The following is a 24,516-nucleotide window of genomic DNA, read 5'->3' on the forward strand; positions in this document are numbered from 1 at the left end:
CTAGTGCCGCTGTGCTGGATTATAATATTGTACAACCGCTTTAATGTGCAACTGTTTGCACAACTTTGGATGCAGTGCTTGCACAAGGGACCCTGTGCTGAATATCAGGCTTGCACTAGCTTGGAAATACTGCTCGTGCAGCTGGCCTTGACATGAGCCAAAGTTATCCTCAAAGGCAGCTGGTTGGTCTTGTCTAAGAATTGGGCCACCGTGGATGAACCCCATGTGCTGCTTAAGAAAAGGAAGGATCCGTTCTCTTGGAACTTTAACAAATATAGCCCCTCAGTCTTTGGAATCATGTTTCACACTACACTCAATGAGGGAGTACGTGGGCTTTTGTCAATTTGCACTCTCATGTTAGTAAACATTGACAGTGGAGATCTCTCAAGCATTTTCCAAGCCTCCAGTGATTTCCTTGCTCTTCTTTCCAAATTCGGAAGAGAGTGTGCACTTCCATCCGGAGGGCAGTTCTTTGCTTCTTGTTCACCAGCCATTCCCCCTCTCATTGAGTCGAGGTCATAATGGCTTAAAATGAAGGGGATTGACCCCACTCGGCTTTGAAAAGTGCCTGCTGAGAATCGCTTCTGTTCTGACAAATCCAAATGCACTGGGCTGAATTGCTTTTAATGTCACTTTGTGGATGATGGGGAAGCAGCTCATACACTTTGACCAGTATCCTCTTCCAAGCAGAAGAGCAATGGCATAAGTGTTCCTCCCGCTCTGATACAGGGCCCCCTAATGTATGATCTGTCTCACAACCAGTGCAAGGCAGAGCAAGCAAAGGGGAGTAGGAAGAATCCTTGTGCCAGGACCCTTCTCTTCGAAGAACAGTATATTTCTCTTAATAAACAAAATAGGATTTAATGGTTGTTGTGAGTTTTTTGGGCTGTTTGGCCGTGTTCTGAAGGTTGTTCTTCCTAACGTTTTGCCAATCTCTGTGGCCGACATCTTCAGAGGACAGCAAATAGGATTTGCAGCCTCTGCCTACCTGATCTGACTTCCCTCTCTCGGCTAGTTCCACTCCGGATTTCACCAAGTTGCATTCCCTTGTTGCAAAGGTAATGTGTGAATTGGCTGTTCATTCCATTTCGTGGACAGGCGGTAGTGCTAAGAATGCATCCTCTGTTTCTGCTTTGTAATATCTCTGTGTGGAATTTTACAGTTAAGAGGATGAAGGCTGCCTGGCTAGCAAGAGTATTCGTGAAACAACTAGGTTTCACGGAACCGTTTCTTTGTGTCCCTCTTCCCGTGGAAGAGAATTCGAGGCAGTGTTGGGACTACTGGATGGGTAGGTGCCAAAAAGGCACTCCAAAGCTGGCCTTCTCTAATGAGTTGGGCATTGCCTTTTGTGCAGAACTGAGGCTCTGGAAAGTATTGGCTCCGCCATCTAACTAGCCTGGCTAATCAAGCCTTTGCCAAAATCCTGCAATTATCTACTTGACTTGTTTAGAATGCTCTAAATGCATTCTTGTTTTGCTAATCAGGACAGTCTGTGAAAAGTCTTTCAAAAGATTCCCGGTCTGCTTGCCAGTCTAAATCTCTTGATTGTTGATGCCAGTTATCTTTCCCGTCTCCATTCTCAGTGTCTGCTGGCAGCCAGTCCCCTACCAGTCTCTCTTCCTTGTCCCATTTCTCTCACCAAAAACCTGTTTCAGAGGCCTGGAGGCTGCTTTCTGAATGAGTGAATTCCCCCCCCTCTTTCTGGCTGGTCAGACAGTAGTTGGTATATAACATACATAGTTGATGTAGACCACCTCTGGTCGTGGAAAAAAGAAGCAAAAGGGAGCGACTATAATCCTGTAAGCACGGATTGCTTACATGGCAAGAGAACTTAGTTGTGCTTCTCTGCTGCACCTTTTTCAGCTTGCAGCCAACCAAGCTGTGTGCAGTCCATGCATAGGGTGACCAGACAGGTGTTTCAAAAAGACTACCTTCTTTCCTTTTGCACGTTCCTCTCATTATAAAAAGAGTGTTTCTGGGTCACCCTTCTGCTTGTCCTGTTTGCCTGTTTCTTGTTTTTAAAGGAGTCTTTAGCCATTCTTTCTAGGTGGACTATTGAAAGAATTCTCTTGATTTTGTTGGCATTTTTCATGAGATTACACAGGGATTTATTTCTCATGGTGGTTTCTCAATGGCTATTCATTGCTTCTTAAAGAATCTCCATGAAAATGCCACAGGCAAAATTCTGAGTCCATTCTAATTAACGAAGGTTTTATACCCTTGATTGCCTTTTAAAATAAATCCTCTTTATTATGCCTTTGGAATCCAGCATTTTCCTATTGCTATTTCTGGCTTTGTGATTTATCATATGCCTTTTCCTGAGCTTTAGCCCTGCTTTTGTTCACTGCTTTTAATTGCAAATGCTGGCTGACAGAAGTTCAGAGCAGATAAACTGCCTGCTGGCCACCCTGAAGAAGGAAATGAAACTACAGTTATCAGGGGATAGCTTTTGGTGCAGGTTGCTTAACGAGGTGGCATAAACTTGTGGGTCAGGTTGCCATGAAACACAAGCACGCAAACCAAGGATTGTGCTCTTGTCTTTAGACTGCCTTCTCTGTGGTCCAGTCTCGGTCATGGGGATTTATCCTTCTGGCTTGCAGTATGGTCTTCTTTCCAGGGATTCCAGTCACTATGTACTTCATGATCTCAACTTTGAAAGCAAATAGTTCCTTAATTCATTCACTTCAGCAGTGTAATCACCATCATCATTAGCTGTCAAATCAATTCTGACTTATTGCAACCCTTTTCAGGGTTTTCCTGGTAAAGGATGCTCAGTAGTGCTTTCCCATTCTGTTCTCCTGGGATGATGCAGCTTGCTCAAGGCTACCCAGGCTGACTCTCCTCGCAAGAATTGAACTCCCAACCTCTGGCTCTGCAACCAGATTACCTAAACTGCTGAGCTCTTTCCCGCAGTGTAGGATTGCCTTGAGTCACAGGCAGCTTGATGGCACAAAACAACAACTGTGGTGAAAGCACTTCTTGTACCTGCAGCTTCCCTAAATGTTACTCCCCTTCATTTTCACCCTAGAGAGGAATGGCACTTCCTCTACCCTGTACAGGGTATGTACTGACCCATAGAGCCTTTGGGTCTTTTTGCTGGAAAGGTGTGGGAGCGGGTTGGCGGAGGATGGGGCAATGAACACATCTTTGTGTTTTGCCTAGTCCTGATCTAGAGTAAAGGAAGTACAGGTGATCTGTTTATTTCTTTACCCCACCTAATGAATCTTATGACTGTAAAGCGATCGGTGAGCATGGTATTACGTCATAACAGGTCAAACGGCAGGCCCCAGTATTTATGCAGCTGACATCTATAACTCTGTAGGGGTAAGCAGTCTGTAGGGGTAAGCAGTAGACGGAGGGGAAGGAGATGGAAGTGAGAGCAAAATGGGGTGGGGGGAGTGTTCATTTCAGCATTTTGGCTTCTTTTCAGAAAGTGGCAAGACTTTGCCATTTGTGCCGGCTTCTCAGGAGGGGTGGGATGGGCTGAACAAAAATGAATGGATATTTCACATTCCTGCTATTCGCATTGGAATGAGTTTGTGGTGGGGGGGGGGGAGAGGTTGCGATTAGGGTGTATCCTATGGGGAAACCTTGAGCGTTGGTTGAAGTTCTCCACGCAATGACTTGTCATAATATTAACCTTCAGTGACATTATTGCAACACTTATAAATATATTGTCAGCATATATCGCAGAACTTACTTCACTGGGTTTCTTCTCTTCTTTTCTAGAAAAGGTAGAAGCATTACATTCTGGACCTAACGCTCCGTTGTAAATGCCTGCAATGTTCTTCTGACTTCTAAGGTGCTATTGTTTTTATTGAAAACTCATCTCCTGCACTGAAAACACTGAGAGACAACGTGAATTTCCTGAGCATATTGGAAGCTATGGGGATTGGCAAGAACACCACGTCTAAATCAGTAGAGGCTGGAAGCCCAACGGAAGGAAAATATGAAGATGAATCCAAGCATCCTACTTTCTTCACATTACCGGTAAGATTAAGTGTTCGAATAAATTGTTTTCCCTTACCATTTATGGGGGCTGTTTTCCAGGCACTGGGTTGTCGCTTGCACCTTAGCTTGTTGGGCTTCTACGTGACATTGCAGGACTCGGTCAGGTGTTGCCTTGCACTATAAATCTCTAAGAAGTAACCTGTTGACATAATCCAATTAGCATTGCTATCATAGCAGGGAATAATGCATTTTTACATAGGGAAGCCTTGAGCTGGCAGGATTCCTGTGATGTTCCTCCCCCTTATATCACAAGCACCATCTGTAACTTGATTCCTGCTCCAAAAACTCCTCAGCCACTCAGTCCTGGAGAAAAGATTTGTTTGTAAAAGCTGAAATTAAAACTACTGAAAAGAAGGATCTGCTGGCATTTTCTGTGTGGAGAGGAGTTCAAGAGTAAATACTTCCAGCATTGAGAAATGATCCTCAGAGCTCCTTCTTGTGAAGGGCTTCTTTTGTTCCGAAAACAGACAAGTTTGTTCACTCTCGCTGAGTGTGCCACTGTCTAGATAAAGTCATGGCTTTAAATTACTGCCTCGTGATGCAAGATGACTTTAAGTCCTCTGTGTTCTGGGCACTGTGCAAAAATACTGTAGGGTTGGGTAAAGTGTAGAATCAGGCAACCCAAAGGATGATGGATGAGCATGATTCTCCTTTGAGAAAAGGTTGTATCCTTTGCAGTTGTTTAGTTTAGAAAATAGGCAGGTCAGGAAGGGGAACAGGATGAAACCATGTATGGGGTGGAGGAAGAAGATGAGAGTTTTCCCCCTCTACTTTTCTCTTAATTCTTGAAACTGAATAGTGGGTGGAGGGACTCAGAACAATCTGGATCTACTTCCTCACACACCATGTAAGAGATCTGGCATTTGGTACTTTCTCCCTGTATATAATTTCATCCTGTTCTCCTTCCTGTCCTGCCTCTTTTCTAAACTAAACAACTGCAAAGGATACAACCTTTTCTCAAAGGAGAATCGTGCTCATCCATCATCCTTTTTGCTGTCTGATTCTACACCTTATTTATGAAAAAGTCATGGCAAATGCCACCTTCAAAAGCTGTAACAGTGGAATAGACAACTCAGGGAGGATAACGCTGCCAACAGATACTAGTCGAGACAGGTGTAATTTACTTCCCGTTTCAGAGACATACTGTATTCCCTCGGTGTCATTTGCAGGAGAACATGAGTGGGAAGGTGCTCTGGCACTCATGTCCTACTTCCCATCGGGACATCTGGATGAGAAGTGAGCGCTGGACTAGATTGCCCTTTGGTCTAATCCTGCGATGGCTTTTCTTTCTGCCGATAAGGATAGCTTACTAAATATTGCTCTGCTTCTTCCTTGTCTGCTACATTCATGTTCGCTAAATGCCAAGTTTGACCTGGATATTACTGGTTTCTTTGCCCCGTTCTGTTAACATTTTAATTTGTTTCTAAACCCTGCTGAGTAAAACGCCACTCCCTGTCCACTTTCACGGAGGGCTGCTTTGCTCCTGCTAAAATTCTCTTCCCAGCCTGTATCAGGTATGAAATTCTTTTTCTAGAAAATGGCTTTTATACTCCCTCCTGGACGAGTCAAAGCTGATACATTGATGAAGATGCCAAGCTATTGTATATTAAAACATAATAATAATGTATATTAAAATGTAATACATATTTAATACAGTGGTGCCTCACTTGACTATGTTAATTCGTTCCAGCGAAATCGCTGTAGAGCGAAAACATCGTCAAACGAAATAAAAAAGCCCATTGAAACACACTAAAACCTGGTTAATGCATTCCAATGGGCTGAAAACTCACCGTCCAGCGATGATCCTCCATAGGGGCGTCCATTTTCCATGCCTGTGCAGCGAGGAATCCATCCCTAAGCACAGTGGGGGGCCATTTTCTTCAGCCGGCGGCCATTTTGGAACCCGATGATCAGCTGGTTTTGATTGTCGTAAAGCGAAAATCGATTACCGAAGCAGGGAACCAATCATCGCTAAGCGAAATTCCCCCATTTAGACCATCGTTTTGCTAGCACAATTGCGATCGCAAAAACCTCGTCGTAAAGCGATTTCCTCATTAAGTGAGGCAATCGTTAAGCGGGGCACTACTGTATTCATATATTGTATATTAAAACATAATATTAAAAGATATTAAAATACCTGTTTTAATATATTCCTCCAGTCACATAGAGGAAGCCACTGTTCAGCTATCATAGACCACATGTTCTGGGAACTCTGCTTGAGTCCTATTTAGATATCTAAAATGTCACTTACATGCCTGTCGGGCACAGCATTTACTATTTTGTGTATCTTGTAGGTGGCCATTTCTATAAAAAATATATTTTCTTTTTCTCTTAGAAGGATTCCACCCATAAAGATTTTCTCCTGTGCTTTTTATTTTGAATATAAATTGTGCGCTAGTCCCAGAAGATGCTGTATTAAGTGTTACCTAAATGGTGCATATTTCTTTTTGTTTCCCCTAGGTTGTAATAAACGGTGGAGCAACATCCAGTGGTGATCAAGACACAGAAGACACAGAGCTGATGGCAATCTATACTACAGAAAATGGAATTGCGGAAAAGGTGCCTTTACATTTTGGGATAAATTGCCGAAATGGGGTCCTGATAGTTTAACTTAGGATGGGCCTCTGAAGTGGCCAGGCTGTTTGTTTGTTTGTTTGCTTGATTGGTTGATTGATTGTTTTTTTGGAGATGCTCATCTAAATAGTGTGTGTGTGTGTGGTAGTAATGTGTGGAGACATTTGGATAAGAGTAAAAAAAAATGAGATGAACAATATTAAAAGAGAACTGTTAGAGAAATAGAGGCAGAACCCTTCTCTACTCTTCTGGTTCAAGGAAAGTAGTGTCATTTGAGGGCGAAGGACGGATGATGACTCCTGCAGCAAATTGACACAGTCTTGTTTATTGTAACTCTTCCTGTCCTGTGATAAGTTGTTTGTGTGACACAATCATCAGATGTCCCTGTTTTCTTATCCCATGAGCAGCATTGGTCAAATGGGAGGTGAGAGGGTGATTCAGAAAGTCCACCACCCTGATGGACATTCATGCTTACCTTGGCTTTTTGACTTCAGTTGCCAAATGACAGCTTCAGTCTTCAAAGGACCATTTCTACCCCCCCTCCACCATATTTTCTTTACACCGCTTGGTTAAAAATTTGGAGATATTCTGCCAAGAGGTTGCCAGCCTAATCATGAAAATAAAAGATCTGTCCCCAGAATGGAAAACCAACTAGAAACTGTGAAAAACAGCATCAGGAGTGTGATGGACCCATGGCCATTAAGAACAGACACCCACAGTCCCGGGGAAGTTCTCATTTCTTTCTGCATCTCTCTTCTCCTTCAGACATATCGGAATGTCTAGTAATCAAGTCATCATTGGGTTGTTTGCTTTGTTTGCCTTTGATGTCCAACATTCATGCCTTTGTCAAAACTTCAAGGCCGTTGTCCCTAGATATGGCAAGCCATCATCTTCTAAATTAACCTCCTAGTCTAAATTCTGATTAGAGAATGATTTATGTAGCTTGTGTAGTCTGCCATAAATGTGCGGGGTTTATATAACCGTATGTGGGGTTATTTAGAGTGGAATATTTTTCAGTAAGGTTGGGATCCGTGAAACACAATGCAGCAGGTTTCATTGCATGGAGCTCGTTTCTCCTCTGAATCTTTAAACAGTCCCCCCCCCCCCGGCTTTTTCCATCTATCACATTTTCATACCTCCTTTTGCTTTAAAAAAAAACAAAAACAGAATCATGCCATCCTGAAAGTAAGAGCTACACTGATCCAGATTCTTTCATTGATCTGCTTGCCTGCTTTCTTCCCTGTGGTCTGAAAATTTTATTTATTTATTTATTTATTGTTTGTTTGTTTGTTTATTTGTTTATTTGTTTATTTGTTTATTTGTTTATTTAATTTGTATGCCGCCCATTCTACCCAAAGGTCTCTAGGCGGCTTACAACAATTAAAATACAATTAAAATACAAGAAAAAGATAAAACAATTAAAATACAATTAATTTAAATTTAACTCAACTGTACTTATTTTCTAACTCCGATGAAGAGATTTTAATAGAGATGGGCATGAACTGCTGGTTTGGCAGTTCGTTGCTCCGCCTTCTCTGGGCGCCGCCTACTGTGAGGGCGCCCCCTAGAGGAGGTTTGGCTGGGAAGCGCCGCACACCTGTGGGGTTGAGAAACAAACCAGCACGAACCGCCAAATCGGCAGACCATGCCCACCTCTCGTCTTTAATATCAAAAGTCTAGATTGTTTGATAAGGAATGAAACAGACCGTCAGCATCAGTTCATCAAAAGAGCACAATTTGTGGCGTGCTTTGAGCCGTGATAATTGTTCGGCCGATTTCTGGATTGCACAGCATATTACTCAGCTATTACGAACAGAAATAAACATTTTTATCTTTAGTCCTGCAGTATTAGGGGTTGTCTTGCGGCACAAACCCCCTTTCTTTCCAGAGTCCAGCTGAAAACACTGCGCTCATTCAGGAAGGCAAGAGGTCGGAGTATTTCTGTTCCAAATGCCACCTTTGTTTCAGAGATTAATTTTGGCAGCCAGGGAGTTGCAAGGGAAACACTGGAAGCATTGGACCACCTAGATTATTTCCCAAGTTGTAGATGGTAGCAATTATAAGGGGATTAAGTGAGAGCAGCCTGCTTCACTAATAGGATGAAGTTATACAACTGGGTCACTGGGCCCTGGGCTCCAAGTCATCGTTTGACTTTATAATCTGACGTATTTCTATTTTCTCCCTTGGCTTTCCGTCTCTAACTGTCAAGGCAGAAGAAACACATCCTCTGATAGGGCAGCTGCTGCCTTAGTGCTGGGTTTTCTACTTCTGGGAGTAGAAACGACTTACATTTCCAAATCCTCCTCCCAAGAGACCAGGGTAGCCTCATTATTCTTTCTTGAAACAGCAGTTTCCCACATCCCATCCCCTAACTCCCTCAGATGCATCAGGTCTTGTATGCGGAGCGCCTTGTGCCCAGTGACATGGGGTGGAGATTTTCCCTCCCAGTTAAATTGAACAGCTGGAATGGGTACAGTACAGATCAAGTCCAAAATCAAAACGTTCTGATCATTTTTTTCAGCTTAGCCTCCCTAGGAAGCGTTTAGATTGCTGCACTTTAAGGCATACTAAACTGAGTACAATCGTGCCTCACTTTACAATTACCCCGCATTACAACGAATCCACTTCACGACGATGTTTTTGCGATCGCTTTTTCCCCTGCTCCAGATTTTACAGATACACCCTGGTTTCAGGCAATACAGAACCCACCCCTTTTTCCCCCCTGCTCATCATCTATCTGCCTGTCCCTTCCCTACCTTCCTGTTCACCTCCTCTTCGCTTGTCTCTTGTTTTCTGTGCTATGTTTAACTGAATAAGAGTGGTTCCTTATGATAAACCAGACGGAGCCCCTGCTGTACAGGAGGCATCCTGCAGAGGCCCGAGGAAGCCATGAACCAAGGCTGGGTTCCTTCCTCCCCCCCCCCCAGTTCACCAGTCTCTCCCTCTCCCTGGACAGCTATTACCTCTTTTGACTTCTTTTCTCCTTTGTGCCTCCCTTCACTTAGGGTGATGTGTGATTCCTTTTTTTAAAAAGACCTGTAATTAAATTGTTCATCCTGAGATGCTCATAAAAACCTTTTTTTTTAAATTAAAAAGGGGGGGATGGAAGTGAGGCATGATGTTCACAACAGGTGTGATAGTGCTCAGCCCCTAGTAGCAGCAGCAGCAGCAGCGTGCATGCCCACACAGCCTATTAAAACGAAGAAAAAAGTACCACAATTTGGGTGTGGGTTCCAGGCGATGCCTTTTGTCCGGATTACTGCCAAGGTGTCGCTCCAGCCCTCGGCTCCACTTTGCTTGTTAAATGCCTGGCCTGTTGGAACCGCTTTCAGCTAAAATGACAGCCTCCCACTTGTGGACGTTCTAATTCAGCCACACCTTTGTTCACCTCAACGTTCACAGACGGAAACGAGATGAGGGCATGGTAGGTGATAGAAAAGAACTGTCAGGGGCTAGTCTTCTACAGCCCTCTTTCACAGCACGAGGTTCCCTTCCCAGGATAGAGAGAAAGGGAGCCTTCTTCCTCCAGAACGAGTGAGATGCAATATACTGTATATATTGCATATATTGCATATACCGATTTAGAGAGAAAGAGAGAGAGAGAGAGAGAAGCAAACAGGCTCTCCTAAGCATAGGTAGAAAGTTGTTCTCCACAGAGCCATCCAGATTGCCCGCATCCCATTTAATGCTTTGATAACTGTGGCATTAGAGTGTTCTGGCACAGCTGAGGGACTGGATTTTAGCCGTTTGCCCTGCAAGTTCAGAGTTGTATAAAGAGTTCTGCTGCAGGTTGCCGTAACTGAAAACACCGCAGCCATAGACTACCGATAAAGATATTCCTTAAAACAGAACCCCTCTTTCTTTATTTCATTTGACCAAATGTACAGAATCCAGGGCGTTCCTGTGTCGTGGGTAGAGTGACGGACTAGGACTCTAGAAGCCGGCCTCCAAATCCCCACTCAGCCCTATAGCGGTGTGGAGCTGGTAAAACCACTCCTTGAATATCTCACGTACCTTGAAAGCCCCTTTAGAGTTGCTGCGAGTCGGTTCCAACTTGATGGTGCATCACTAACTGTTGCTACTGGATCAGTGCTGGTTTGGGAAAGAATGGCATTGTTCAGGTGGCCTTGTTTCCTGCGATGTGATGGCACAACGTGGGTGCATCAGAGAATGTGAGGAGATGTGGGGCATTAAGAACATGTGGCTGGCATGTGGCTGGGATTGGCAAGAAATCATTCTGTATAAGGCCAACTCTGATACTAAGCATGGATTAAGTCAGCATGGAAGTTATATAAGCCCTTCTTTCTACACAAGTTGAGGCTGGTAACTTAAATATATCCTTTCTAAGGGCAACTGCCAATAAATGTTTGTTTGTTTGTTTATTGCTTTTTGTTTTCATTCAGCTTTAATACTGTACTTAAATGCTTTCGTTAGTGGGCCACTTGTTAGCAGATATGAGGTTCACGTTTTAATTTTTCTCTGTCTTCATTGTCTCTCCTCTTTTTTTCCCCACCCTCCTGGCCTCGAAAGATAGTTTTTGTCACTTCCTGTGCAACTCGCTGTATGTACCTATTGATCCTACAGCTTAGGGCCACCGTGCTCAGTAGATGTTGTGATTACCTGCTCTTTGGTTCATCCTCCCCTGCCTAGTGGGTAATGCAATAAAAACAGCTGGATTGATTGATTGATTGATTGATTGATTGATTGATTGATTGATTGATTGATTGATTGATTGATTGATTGATTGATTGATTGATTGATTGATTGATTAAATTTACACCCCCGCCCATCTATACCAAAGTCTACTCTGGGCGGCTAACAATAAAAAATAAAATAAAAACTATATATCTCATGAGTCATGAACCTGAGCCCAGGGATCAACCAGGGCTGTAATACAGATGTAGGTACAGATATACCGTATTTTTCGCACCATAAGACGCACTTTTCCCCCACAAAACAGGGGGGTGGAAAGTCTGTGCGTCTTATGGAGTGAAGAAAACAGATTATATTTTCCTCTTTTCTTCTCCTTAAAAATTGGTGCGTCTTATGGAAAGGTGCGTCTTATGGAGTGAAAAATACGGTAGATATAAAGCGTGTGTGTGGGTTATATATTGGCCTGTAGTCTTTAAAGCACTCTCTGGGTGGTTTACAATTTAATTATACACATTTGTTGTTGTTATGTGCTGTTAAGTCAGAACAGTGACTCTTAAGAGGGCTCTCAAGGTCAGTGAGATATTTTAGGGGTGGCTTTACCAGTTCCACTTCCCCAGTGAGTTTTTGTGGCTGGGCAAGGATTTGAACCCTGTTCTCCAGAGTCCTAGTCTGTCAGTCTATCCAATACATGCATGCATGTTAATGTTTCTGTTGTGACTTCATTTGTGTCAGAACCAGTCCGGTGGTACTTCTGTTGATGCCCAGAGGATGCTTGGATGCATTCGAGGTCCTCACATTATTTAGGGAGGCTCCTTCAGTGTCTCTTTACATGTTGCCTATTTTTGCATTACCTTATTATTTGTTTGCAACTGGTAGTCACTAGAACTGCACTTGACTCAACTCGGTGCTATTCTTGGCTTTATAGACTGTTACTGTCAGATATGTAAGACCTTGATGATCTTGGAAGACGCAGGGCCTTAGATATTGATGATTACAGAAATACAAAGCACGTGGATTTGCTTTCATAAGAGCTCAAGAAGTTGCATTATTCCAAATAAGGCCAGTGGGCCATCAAGTTACGCTTCTGAACGGCAGGTGACCCCCAAAATAAATCTCCATACAAGCTTGGGCATAGGTAAAGAGCAAGGGTCTTTCTGAATCCTACCTGGATATGCGAGGGGTAGAATTTGGGATTTGGACAGAATCCGGTTCATTCCTTCTGCTTGCAGAAAGATGTCCCTTGTGTGAATGGTTGCACAGCACCAAGCTTGGGCAGGAAAGAGGCATTTACTAGACACTTCCTCCTCCCTGTGCAAGCATGCACGCTTTGGATCAGTGCCTGACTGGAAAGAACTGTCAGGATGCTTCACCTGGTCAATGCAAAGCATGTCTCGTTCCACTCAGCCCTCATCTCTGACTCCCTTTCCCCATGTTCCCTCCTTGAACAGTTTGGTTTTTGTTTTGTTTTTTTAAAAAAACCATAATACTTCTAAAAGTCTCGGAGGCCTAAGAACCTGTGATTTTCCAAAAAGAATCATCTGCTTTTTTTCACAAACTGCATCTTAGATGGGCCATCCTTTTCACTCCTGTATTCCCAAGTATGGTCAAGCTTTGCGTCTCATGGTGCCTCGGCCAGATTCTAACATAACCTTGATTTGAATTTGCTCCATATTTTATGTGGCGAAAGATATAAAGTCATTTAAGAAAGCCACAGCACCATTACAAGTTGTAGAAGCAGAGACTCTTACACAAGTTCAGCTTTCAATTAAAAAAAATCCTTTCATCTGATGACTCTCCCTTCCTGGTCTGTGTAATCCAAGAGGTTGTCCCTAATCTTTTTGACAGACGATACAGTAGTTATATCACAGGAAGCGAATAATGCCCTTTTTATTTGAAAAGAAGGGAGCTTGGTTCTATGAAAGGAGGAGTATGTGCATGCTTCTTCCATATATAGTGCAGCTTCACCCTTGGAAGGTAAAAAAGGTCCCTTTTTAGCTCTGCCTGCTGGCTGCTGAGCAGCAGGACTCTGTTCTCCCTTCAGGTGCTCTGGCGGGGAGCACGTTGGGACCTCTTTCAGCTGTAATCCATCCTTACCAATCCGTTTTACCCTGCTTTGTTTTGGGCAGAGTTCTCTGGCAGAGACACTAGACAGCAGTGGAAGCTCAGACGCCCAAAGAACGGACATGATATACACCATTGAGGATGTCCCTCCCTGGTACCTCTGCATCTTCTTGGGATTACAGGTACAGTCGAGCCATACGGTGACGGAATAGGAGTTTTGCGTCACTCCCAATGACTCTTGTGTTAAGTATTGTTCACAAGGGGCGGAAAGGTGCTAATTAATGCAGGCTCTGGCAGAGCTGTGTGAGACGGCAGAACCTGATCCTGGACAACAGACCCTCTTACTCTTGTTTCTAGTTCTCTGGTTTTAATTATTGAAGCTGGGAAGATGAAAAACTAGGACCGGTCTCCTGTGATTGCTTCAGTGTAGCAGCAAAATGGAGCCGACTGTGGTCTGATCAGGATAGGACGGTGCCTTTCTGGAGCCTCCTTTGGCAGAATGTGGTCCCAGGATTTCCAGTAAGGCAAGGCTGAGCAGCAAAAAATTCTGAGAAACTGAGGTGGCCTCACTCTGACACCTCATTCGGAAGCAAAGTGAAATGTCGACCTCAGGCAGCGAATTTGGAGTTCTGTTAAAAGTTGCGGACCCGATCTGACCCGTGGATACAATTCCCTAACCCTTGCCCCTAGGTAAACAAACAGAAACTTTTCAAGAGCAGAATACGTCGTACACTCTCCTTCCTGAATCCCATGGCCGGTGGCTTGTGAAAATTGTGAATAAACAGATAATGCTCTTGCACAGTTTCCCTTTGTTTTAACAGGATTTGGGTTGGGATACCACCCCATTGTTTCTGTACCCTGGGGACTGGGGGACAGAGGTGGCTTTTGGCTCTTCAGCCTCAAGGACGGAAGGTCTGGACCCTCCCGAGACAAATCTTTTTGATCCCGAGGGGTCCAGAGCCAGGCAGTCTGTACCTGAGCAGTGCCCCACTCCCCTGGCAAGAGTGCATGCCTTCCACAGGGAACAGCCCTTTGTGGCCTCCGTTTGCAAATTCATGATGGCTTTGTGCCTCTGTCCCTTCTCCAGCAAGCTTTGGTCTTGCAGGACAATGTTCATCTGCATTGTTAAACTCTGCTTTTAGGAATGACTCCAATTGTCTTTCCTTTGAGGCGTGCTAAGGGGAACTTACCCTCATTTATATTTGATCATTAAAATTTAAAGCCATTATTCCTTCTGAAAAGGTTTGCACGGAAATGTATTTATTCATATGTAAGCGCTGATTCATGATTGCTTGGAAGTAATTTAATATGATCGATTTAGAGTGGTCCAAATTGGAAATGCATTCCGTTGGGAGACATGGTTTAGAGCAGTGGTTCTTAACCTTTGTTACTCGGATGTTTTTGAACTGCAACTCCCAGAAACCCCAGCCAGCACAGTTGGTGGTGAAGGCTTCTGGGAGTTACAGTCCAAAACTGAGTAACCCAAGGTTAAGAACCAGTGGTTTAGAGTAAGTGTCCTGGCATGAACAGCCTGAGGGCAGCCACATAGGCCGGCTGTAAATGAGACGACCCTTTTGTCTTTACAGCACTACTTGACCTGCTTCAGTGGCACCATAGCAGTGCCCTTCTTGCTAGCAGATGCCATGTGTGTCGGCTTTGACCAGTGGGCTACCAGCCAGCTGATTGGGACCATCTTCTTCTGCGTTGGAATCACCACCTTGTTACAGACAACGTTTGGGTGCAGGTAAGTTTGAGGGATAAGATTTGGCTTTGCATTGACCATATAAAGGTGCCCATCTCCCTATATTTCATGCTATCTATGAGAAGCCTTGTGGTGCAGTGGTTAAACTGCAGTATTGCAGCCAAAACTCTGCTCACAACTCAGTTTCAATCCCAAGTAGCCAGCTCAAGGTGGATTCAGCCTTCCAGCCTTCCAAGGTCGGTAAATTGAGTACCCAACTTGCTGAGGGGGGCAATGCGTAGCCTGTATGTTTGAATAACTTGCAAACTGCCCAGAGAGTGCTTTAAGCAGCAATCTTCCCCCTCTCCTCCTCGTCTACCCATCTTCCTCAGCCTGGTGCAAGTCTTGTTAAAAAGCTGACAAGAAAAACAAGTCCATCAGAACATTTTCTCTCATTTCTTGAGGGGCTGCTTTCCCACTCATCAGAGTGGTGCTTGCTGCAACGAAAACAATAAACTAATAACTAATGATGAAAAGGATTTAAGAAAAAAAACCCGAACAGTGTGGCAGTTAATTAAAATCATCAGTCATGTTTGACTTGAATACTAAGATAATGAAAAGCAATATGTCAGATCATTGAAACCTCAGAGGCGCCTGAAACTGAAATCTCACCAAGTGGTAACCATTAAAAAACAGTTAACTTGGCTCAGACAGGGCTACAGGAAGACACTAGTGATGGGGGAGTCTTAAGGGACTCAGGAGCCCAAGGCACACTCCTCTTCCCCAAACCGTGGCTAGGAGAGCAGGACTGTTACTCCTGTGCCAAGCTCTAGCAATATGCTCTGGCCTCCTCTCTCCTTTCCATTGATCTTCCTGTGCTGTGGAATGACCGTTCCATTGTTACAGATAGACACTTCCTTCAGAGTTACATTCATACTAAGAACTGAACGTACATGAGACATGAGATAATTGATAGCAGGCTGGTTGCACACTCCAGTCTCCCTCCCCTTACTGTGTTATAACCTCCAGATCTTTCTGTGTGGATCCCCACAAAGTATGCTCCATGTTGGAATGTTTCACATGAAAACCAAATACTCTGTGTGTGTGTGTGTGTGTGTGTGTGTGCACACCACCAAATCAATTCTGACTTATGGCGACTCTTTACAGAGTGTCTTGGTAGAGAATAAACAGAAGTGGTTTCCCATCCCCTTCTTCTTGGGGGCGTCCTGGGACTACCATGCAGCTTTGGCCCAAGGCTACCCAGGCTGGCTCCTCTCCCAGGAGGCGCAAGTGGGGAATCAAACTCCCAACCTCTGGCTCAACAGCCAGGTATCTAACCCACTGATCTATCCAGCCAGCAGTACAATATGTACCTCTGGATGTTTTTAAGTCTTAATACTGAAGTTAACCACCTTGACTGCCTTTTGAGACAATAAAGAAAGAGAGTGGCCAGAATCCTGTTGTTTAGTTCTGCTGGTGTAAGTGCATTTGTGTATACAGCAGTGAACAGTGAAGTGCTGCTTGTTCACAAGTTGCCAGTTCCATCCCTCCTTACCTGCCACCAGAATGTGTTGTGAGGTGGAAAGGGATATCCTTGGCAGCTCATTAACTTGCAGCAGTTCACCACTGCAAGTTTTGCACCCATTGCACTTACTGTAGGCTGGGCATAACAAGCCAGTAAGATTCTGGCTATTAAATAAATAGTAAACCATTTTTTAGAGAGCAAGGTGCTTCAGTGAGCCTAGTTTGGAAAAAAAGCACGTTAACGTATCACCAGACTATGCAAGGTTTCAAACATTTATTGCGACTGAACTCTTTGGAGAGAGGCAGACTGACCCCTGAAATGTTCAGGAGGTTCCCAAGAGACCTTCTAGTGTTAGAAGGATCAGGTACTGTACATTGTTCCGCAAGATGAGGAAAATCCCATCCTTGTAAACTGTGAGCTTAGATACCAAATGAGACTTCCTTGAGGTATGTTAAAACGTGGACTGATTCTTTGTCTTGTCTTTCTGTACAGAAGCAAATGCCAACTGGAAATCAAAGCAAACTATGATTTAATTTTTGAAGAATGTTTTTAATTGCATGCTTTTAATTAGAGGTGCTTTGAAAGAATAATGTATATGTAGGGCAGAGGCAGACCGGCTTTGCCAGGGGCATAGTAAGTACTGTGGCCAAGAATTACCTAGGCGGCTGAATCATCCACTCAAAATATATATTTATTCTTTTGCCAAGAAAATGTCCATGTGCCGGTAAAGTTCCCCCTCCCCCTCTTTTAAAAAAAAACTAATGGTCACTGCATTTACTTCCCTTGCCAATGTTAAAGATACCGTTGGGGGGAGCAATCCTTGAAGTTTATTTGATAAAGCTGGTGCCCTAACATACCTTGTCTAGAAACCTGTACATAAATGAGAGTTTTCCAGCCAAAATTGGCTACATGGTGCACTTGACCCATCACAGGCATCAATATGTCATCAGAAGATCTACATGCACTCACACATTTACTTTGCTGTGACACTGAGCACTTTAAGCTCTATGCATGTCATGAGACTCCCAGTGTTGAAAAGGAAGGGTAGGGGTGTGTGTGTGAGAGAGAGAGAAAGAGGGAAGTAACATCTAAACTACCATAAGGAATTGGGTGGGCAGCAACATCTTTTAAAAAAAACACATGGAGTAAAGGAATCCCTTTTGACTTTAATGCCCTTAATGTTGGCTTAGCTACCAAGTGCCTTTCTCTGGATTGAAAGACATGCAGTGCATACGCAGAGCTTCTGTCGCTTTTCAGAGTGTATCAATGGGAACTTGTGTCACTTTTCAGGTTGTAAATGTAAGGGCAGCCGCAGCATCATCAGCCTGAAGATCCATCTAGACCAGCAGTTCCCAGTCTTGGCTAACCCAAGTGTTCTTGGACTGCAACTCCCAGAAACCCTGGACAGCCCAGCTGGTGATGAAGGGCTTCTGGGTAATGCAGTCTAAGAACATCTGGATGACTCAAGACTGGGAACCACTGATCTAGATAACCATTCTGTTCTCCACAGCCCTTGGAAGTGCAACATGGTAATGGAGATTGCTGAGCTATGCAGAGCCTAAAACCATTCCTTTGAATAACACCCAGAAGAAATAATTAGGCTGCTCTGTTGTTGCTGTTGTGGAAGGCATTTCTTACTAAACTGCTAAAACTGACCTCTTTTTTTTTTAAGCAGCCCAGAGTGGTTTATATAACAGTAGCACAATATGAGTGTCTCATCCAACCTCAGTGCTATATAAAAAGAGAAAAACCCATATATAACATTTCTTATTTTTCCGATAGGCTGATATAATTCCCATCATGTCTCATCTAGATTCAGCAAGTTAGTCCACAAACTATTTGCAACGTCATCCCCTCCCTTGCTTTCCCCTCTGGCATGACATGCAGTGTTTTGTAACCAGGTTGGACAAATAGTAATGTAACCAGCTTTTTTCTCCTTGAAGGAGGAAATATTCACAAGGGAAGGGATGGGCACGGTCACAGAAGTCTGAGCTGTTGACGTTGTCACCCCCCCCTTTCTCTCCCCCCCCCCCCCACCGGTCCTTTGGTTTCCCTTTAGGTTACCTTTGTTCCAAGCCAGTGCGTTTGCCTTCTTGGCTCCCGCAAGAGCCATCCTCTCCTTGGACAAATGGAAATGCAATAACACAGGTAAGCAAAAAATTCCACCCTCCCTCCCTTTCCCTCTTCCTTCTTACTTACTAGAGTGGGAGTTGAACTTGATGGAGGTTGTCCCGATGCAGTGTTATAAATCACCCTGTGGCATCAAATCAGTTCTGACTTGCGGCAACCATTGTCAGGGTTTTCCAGGTAGAGAGTACTCAGAAGCGGTTGACCCTTTCCTTCTTCTGCAGAGGTTGCCCTGGGACTGTGCAGCTGGCCCAGGGCTCCACCAACCAGCTGGCTCTCCTCCCAAAAGGCACAGTGGGGGAATCAAGCCCCCATTTCCTTTTAACAAATTACTTTTAAAACAAACAAGCCCTCAACTGGCAACAGAGTCTTTTACTCAGTCCTGGGGTTTGTGGACAACTTTGGAGACCATGTGATAAACATCCAGTATCGGGCTATACCCAGGCTTGTTTGGTCACTTGTCACACAGCTGGGTGAGAGAAGGAAGAGCCAGGGCTCAGATCTGCTCCAGAAGGCTGGCAGTGTGTATACCAATACAACCACACACATTTTAAGCCAGCCTTTTGATGAGTTTTATGGCTGTTTATCCAATGTAGCAGAATTTTTCACACTTTGGTATACCTGTGAAACAGGTTTTTAAAAAGGGGAAGCAGTTTATCAGCAGCTGCTAGATAGCTACGTGCTGAGTCTACGAGGCTACATCTAGGAAGGAGCGACGGCTGGAGGGGGGGGGACTCTTGTTTCCATGCCCTCCTTCAACTTCCTAGAGGCATCTGGTTGTCCCCCATTGAAAGCAGGAACTTTGCCTTGATTCAGCAGGGTTCTTTTACGTTTTATGTCCACGCTTTCTTAAAGAGCCTTTCTTGAAATATATATATATGTTCTATCCAATGTGGCCCAGTTTGCACACACAATTATAAACAGTTAAAACAGAGGGTCAGTGTTTTTGGACGAGCAACAGATAGTAATGGGTCATCATAGTCCCTTCCCCTCCTTTGCAGTCATGAGAAGGCATTTGGAAACAACTTCTTATGTTTGAGATTAGCCATAGTTCCTAATTAGGGTTCAATGCTGAAACATGGTTAAATGTAGTTATGATTAGTGAAAACCAGCCAGATTTGTGAATTACGGATTGACACTGGCTTCTTTCCACGGATCATTGCGGAGGTTAATTGTACTTTGAGCAGTTTTAGACATCAGGAGACATTTCTCTTGGTTTTAAATAGAAGCTAAAGCTTCTGAAGGCATGGCTGCATAAAGGGGGAGAGTGTAATAAGTAAGCCCAGAACTTACTATGCTTTCCATTGTAACACTAAACCATGAATTAACAGGAAGGACTTCAAGACCCTTTGTGTGCAGTTTCTATTCTGAAAACGACTACTTGATTGTGTTTGTCTTGATGTTTATGCCAAGTTGTGTGGTGTGCCAGAGGCTTCTGAGTTTGCTTACCAGCCACAAGGTCTTGAATGCCTTAGCAGCGTCATAGGTAACTGGAACATAATAGATGATGCTCACAGTGGTACGCCAGGTGGGTAGACAGAAAAGACCTGCTCCACCCCAGTAGGGCAAACAGATATCAAGTCTTGCAAAACACATTTGCAAATAATTGCAGAGGGAAGCAGCTGGAGAGCAAGACCAGATGTGTTATTAGAAGGGCAGCCCGGATGACTCAGAACACCTTTGCCGTCATTTGCTTTGAAGCCCTTTGGATTCAAAACGTGCGTCAGATTCCCAGGAAACCCCAATCCTATTTCAAAGAAGATGGTGTGGAAACTGTTTTTGAGATTATGGCTTATCATGACATGCAACTAACGTGCATTTAAACATCTTACTTCATCTTCCAAATAGGCACTCTGAGAAAAGCTGTTGTTCTCATCTTGCAGCAGGAAATTAAGGCACCAGAGCAGCTCTGGAAGCCACTAATGTGAACTCGGTACCAGTTCAGGATCCTGGAAATGTTACTTTTGAGCACTGCAGCTCTGAGAGACCCATAGCTGCAGTACCTTGCTGGCTGTGGACTTCTGGGAATTGGAGACAAAACCAGTAACTTTTCTGATCTTAGCATTAGCTTTTTAGATATGGTCACCCTGCCCTGCTTATATTGAATATGCCACTTTGGCAGCATCTGTCAAGATCCTGCCGTAGCTGCTGCTTCCCATTTCCCATTAATAGCTAATTTCCCTCCCCCCACCCCTTGATGTTCAAAACCTGTGAAATATGCGCTCACCAATATTTCTGCTCTTATTTTACAAAAACTAACATTTATGTCAAATAAATGCCTTTGGATAAGAATGGAAATGCTTTCAATAAACTCTTAACGCTAATGATTTCCAAAGAAATCTCATGTTGTATCTGTAACTGGAATCGATTTGCATCTTGAGCAAGTTTGTACTTCAGACATATTATATCCATTATGTCTGTTTCCTCGGTTGACATGTCTTAACCGGCTGCTAGACTTCAGGTTCAAGCCAGGATATATTTTGGTAGTATTTTGCAAGGCGTCAGTCCCAGTTGCTTCACATGATCCAAGTCTTCTGCCACAAATGTTTAGCAAAAGCCTCTGAATTCTGGTAGAAGAATCATTCAGAGCATGCTTGAATGACATTAAGCATTAAACACTTGTAAATTAAATTACAGATTCTTTTGTTTCTTTTGCCTAAGAGGCCAGACCTTCTTGGCCATTCATTACACTGGACGGATATTGTAGCGTGTCTGTTGCTGTTTTTTAAGTCAAATGGCCTGGCAACAGTTCTTAAAAGATCGGGCTGAGTATATTCCTTTATGGCTCAGTTACTGTGCCTAGATGTGTAAAAGCTGCCCAGGAATCATAAATATAGAATGTTTTGTTTCTTAAAAGAATCGTTGTTCTGTCTTCGGTGACCGCTTCTGACCTTGGTGAGGCGTCAGACGGACAGACGCTGCTCTTGCTGTCTAGCCGGCCAAATTAACAGGCGACATGTTTAGAGACATAATATGCAAAGTTCACATTATCTGTGCTATGAAGTCATGGCCGCGGAACTCTGAAGTGGCTGCCTGCCTCTTTGTGCCGACTGGGGTTACCTGCTTGCAGGGCGTATGTTGCGCTGTTAATGGTGAGCCTGGGAGGAATCCGTATCTGAGTAGAGTAACTACGGCCTGTTTCATGCACAGAAACCAGTTTGCTTCCAAATGAAGGGTGGGGGGAAGACTAGAGTAGCTGTGGAGAAGAGGGTGAAATTAAGAAGAAGATACATGCTGTCAGTCCCCAAAGAAGGATGGGAGTGATGATCATGATAAGCATGGGTTGCAGGATGACCCAACAAGTCACCTTAAATGGTAACTGTAAGGGAAAACGAGATCAGATGCTTGAGAAAACTCCTGCTCCCTATGACAAGAAGCCTTCCCTGTGTCCGCATTTCCAAGAGCAGCTGCCACTCCCAAGCAGGACATGCAAGCGATGGCTTTCTGCTGGGGCTGGGATCCTTTCGGGTCACACCTTATAGGCTATGAATCTCATGCCAGGACGCAAGAAGGCATAGAAGGCCTCCTTGCTGAAGCCAAAGCCAGGTGTTCCAAAAGGGAATCTCAACAGGTGTTAAGGGGGGGCGGGGGAATCCCCCCTACCTGCCTTGGCAGAGTGCTGTGCTTTGCCGGGATCCAGGACCCCTGCCTTTGGTCCTTCAGGGGTGGCCTTTGAGGCAGAGTGAATGACGGGCGTTGGAGCAGAGCCGTCTGGCCCTCTCCTTCCGCCCATCCGTCCGGTGGGCCATTGGTGCCTGAGGTTGGCAGTAGTTCCTGCATTGTCATTTCGGATTTGAGGCTCCTCCGGCCCTCATCCTGTCCTGTGAAGAACACGAAGGAGCAGGCGTGGAAGGGAGCATCTGAAGTATTAGAAGAGGTTAGACCCTTCCGTGTCATGAATCGGTTCCCCCTTTCCCCACATAATGAGAATAATCTCTTTTTTACCTCCCCAAGCCGTAACGGTTATGAACGGAACGACGGAACTGCTGCACACTGAGCACATCTGGTACCCCAGGATACGAGAGGTAACTTGCCTGACGGAGCTGGCACCGTTTCCCTCCCTTCAAGGGGGGGTCCTTCTCATCCAGACGGCCGACACCTTTGAACGGTTAAAACGGTTGCCCTCTTTCTTGGCTGTCCTTTGGAAATCACTGTGTCTGACTCCCTGCAGATTTTATACCTCCTTCTGTATGTCATTTTGTAGCTGGAAGCTGCCCCACCCTTGGGAGGCACATTGCACCGTTTGTAAGGGAAAGCTGTGACAGAATCAGAGAATCTCATGGAGTTGGAAGGGGGCCTCTAAGGCCATCCAGTCCAACCCCCTGCTCAACGGCAGGATTCCAAATCAAAGCAGGTCTGACCGAGGGTGGCCCAATTTTCTCTTGAAGGCTTCCCACTATTGGAGCGCTTGCCAGCTCCTGAGGGCATGGGTTCCATCGTCGTACCGCTCTAACAGTGAAGACATTTTTCCAGATATTCAGCCTAAATCTGGCTTCCTGTCGCTGGAGCCCATGACAACGTGTCCTGCACCCTGGGGCGATCGAGAACAGAACAGGTCATGTCAAAGCACTGCCGCTTGTGATGGGCAAGTGCTTCCAACAGGCGGTTGCAATATCTTGTTCAACCGTGCAACCAGCTGCTTTGCAAAGAGTGTGATCAGGATGTGTGCCGTATTTTTGTTTCAGAAGGCCAGGTGGAATTGGCAGCAGTGCTTGGCCTTTCCAAAATGCTTTGTTAATCACGCCCGGTGCCTCCTTCCCCTCTAGTACTAGATCTTAGGTGCGAATGTCCTTTATGCAGACGAAACCAGGACAGTTGTGTCACCACTGGGGAGGGGGGAAACAGCATAGACCCCAGTTCACGCATGTGTCATGGAACTTTTCCCCCACCCCCTTGCTTTGGGCTGCCACTTGTTCCTCACTTTAAAGCGTCCCCTCTCTCTTCCCCATCTTCAAACCATAGCTCCATCCTGCCAAGAGGCCTGCAGCCAAGGGGGGGCTGACAGTCTCCTGAGACCACTGCGCTGCTCTATGCCAGCACGTGTGACCAAATGCATCATACACCCTGCCCTTAGGAACTAAGAGCATCACCTCCGTGGCGCCAGCAGCCCTTGCCGGTTCGATCTGAGAGCTTGAAAGGTTAGCTTGGAACCCAGGTCTTCCTGTATGACAGTGTGATGTGCTATTGGCCACAACCGCCAGGCAGGTCTAATGACCTCTGTTGTGTGTTTTAAACCTAAGCGATGTGCTTGAGCAGTAAGGAGAAGAGGAGGCTGTTGGCAACCTTTCTATGGAACCAACTTCTGTTGGCAGCATAGAACGTACCGCCGACTTTTAGGGTCTCCTGAGCCTGAAGGACTTAACTGCCTAAGCACTCTGTTGAATAACACGTGCCATTGCCCCGTTTCTGCCTAGTCGTTGAATTCTTTGACTTGCGGTTCATGACCCCTTTCCAAACTCTGCACAGAAACATAAAAACTTGCCTGTGAAAAGAGAGAGAAAAAAGAGAATCTAACAAAGCTGTTCCTTTTCTCTCCGTGCTCAGATCCAAGGAGCTATTATCATGTCATCTCTGATAGAAGTAGTGATTGGTTTCCTGGGCCTGCCGGGAGCACTCCTGAGATACATTGGTCCTCTCACGATTACCCCGACGGTGGCTCTCATTGGGCTGTCTGGTTTCCAGGCTGCAGGGGAGAGAGCGGGCAAACACTGGGGCATCGCCATGCTGTAAGTATTCTCATGAAAGGATAGCCACGCTTGGCGTTTGCAAAAGCTGAACTGGGCTGTTGACGAGAGGACTCTCTGAGAGTCATTAGTGTGTCAGGTTGCCATAAGTAGGAAGTGGCATCACAGCACATAACAGCAACAACATATTTTTATGTATT

General features: G+C 44.8%; 1 protein-coding gene across 2 annotated transcripts in view; it reads left to right on the forward strand.

Annotated features, from left to right (window-relative positions):
- SLC23A2 (solute carrier family 23 member 2) overlaps positions 1-24,516 on the forward strand; it is a 62,361-nt gene that overhangs the window by 21,668 nt on the left and 16,177 nt on the right. For both annotated transcript variants that reach the window (XM_072979016.2, XM_020780169.3), the window contains exons 2-8: positions 3,730-3,990; positions 6,472-6,570; positions 13,365-13,481; positions 14,886-15,043; positions 18,565-18,653; positions 22,587-22,657; positions 24,177-24,358. In XM_072979016.2, the coding sequence (XP_072835117.2) occupies positions 3,886-3,990; positions 6,472-6,570; positions 13,365-13,481; positions 14,886-15,043; positions 18,565-18,653; positions 22,587-22,657; positions 24,177-24,358 (821 nt within the window). In that variant the 5' untranslated portion in view covers positions 3,730-3,885. The remainder of the gene's footprint in view (positions 1-3,729; positions 3,991-6,471; positions 6,571-13,364; positions 13,482-14,885; positions 15,044-18,564; positions 18,654-22,586; positions 22,658-24,176; positions 24,359-24,516) is intronic.

The sequence above is a fragment of the Pogona vitticeps genome, chromosome 8 (genome assembly GCF_051106095.1).
Source record: "Pogona vitticeps strain Pit_001003342236 chromosome 8, PviZW2.1, whole genome shotgun sequence".
Classification (NCBI taxonomy): domain Eukaryota; kingdom Metazoa; phylum Chordata; class Lepidosauria; order Squamata; family Agamidae; genus Pogona; species Pogona vitticeps.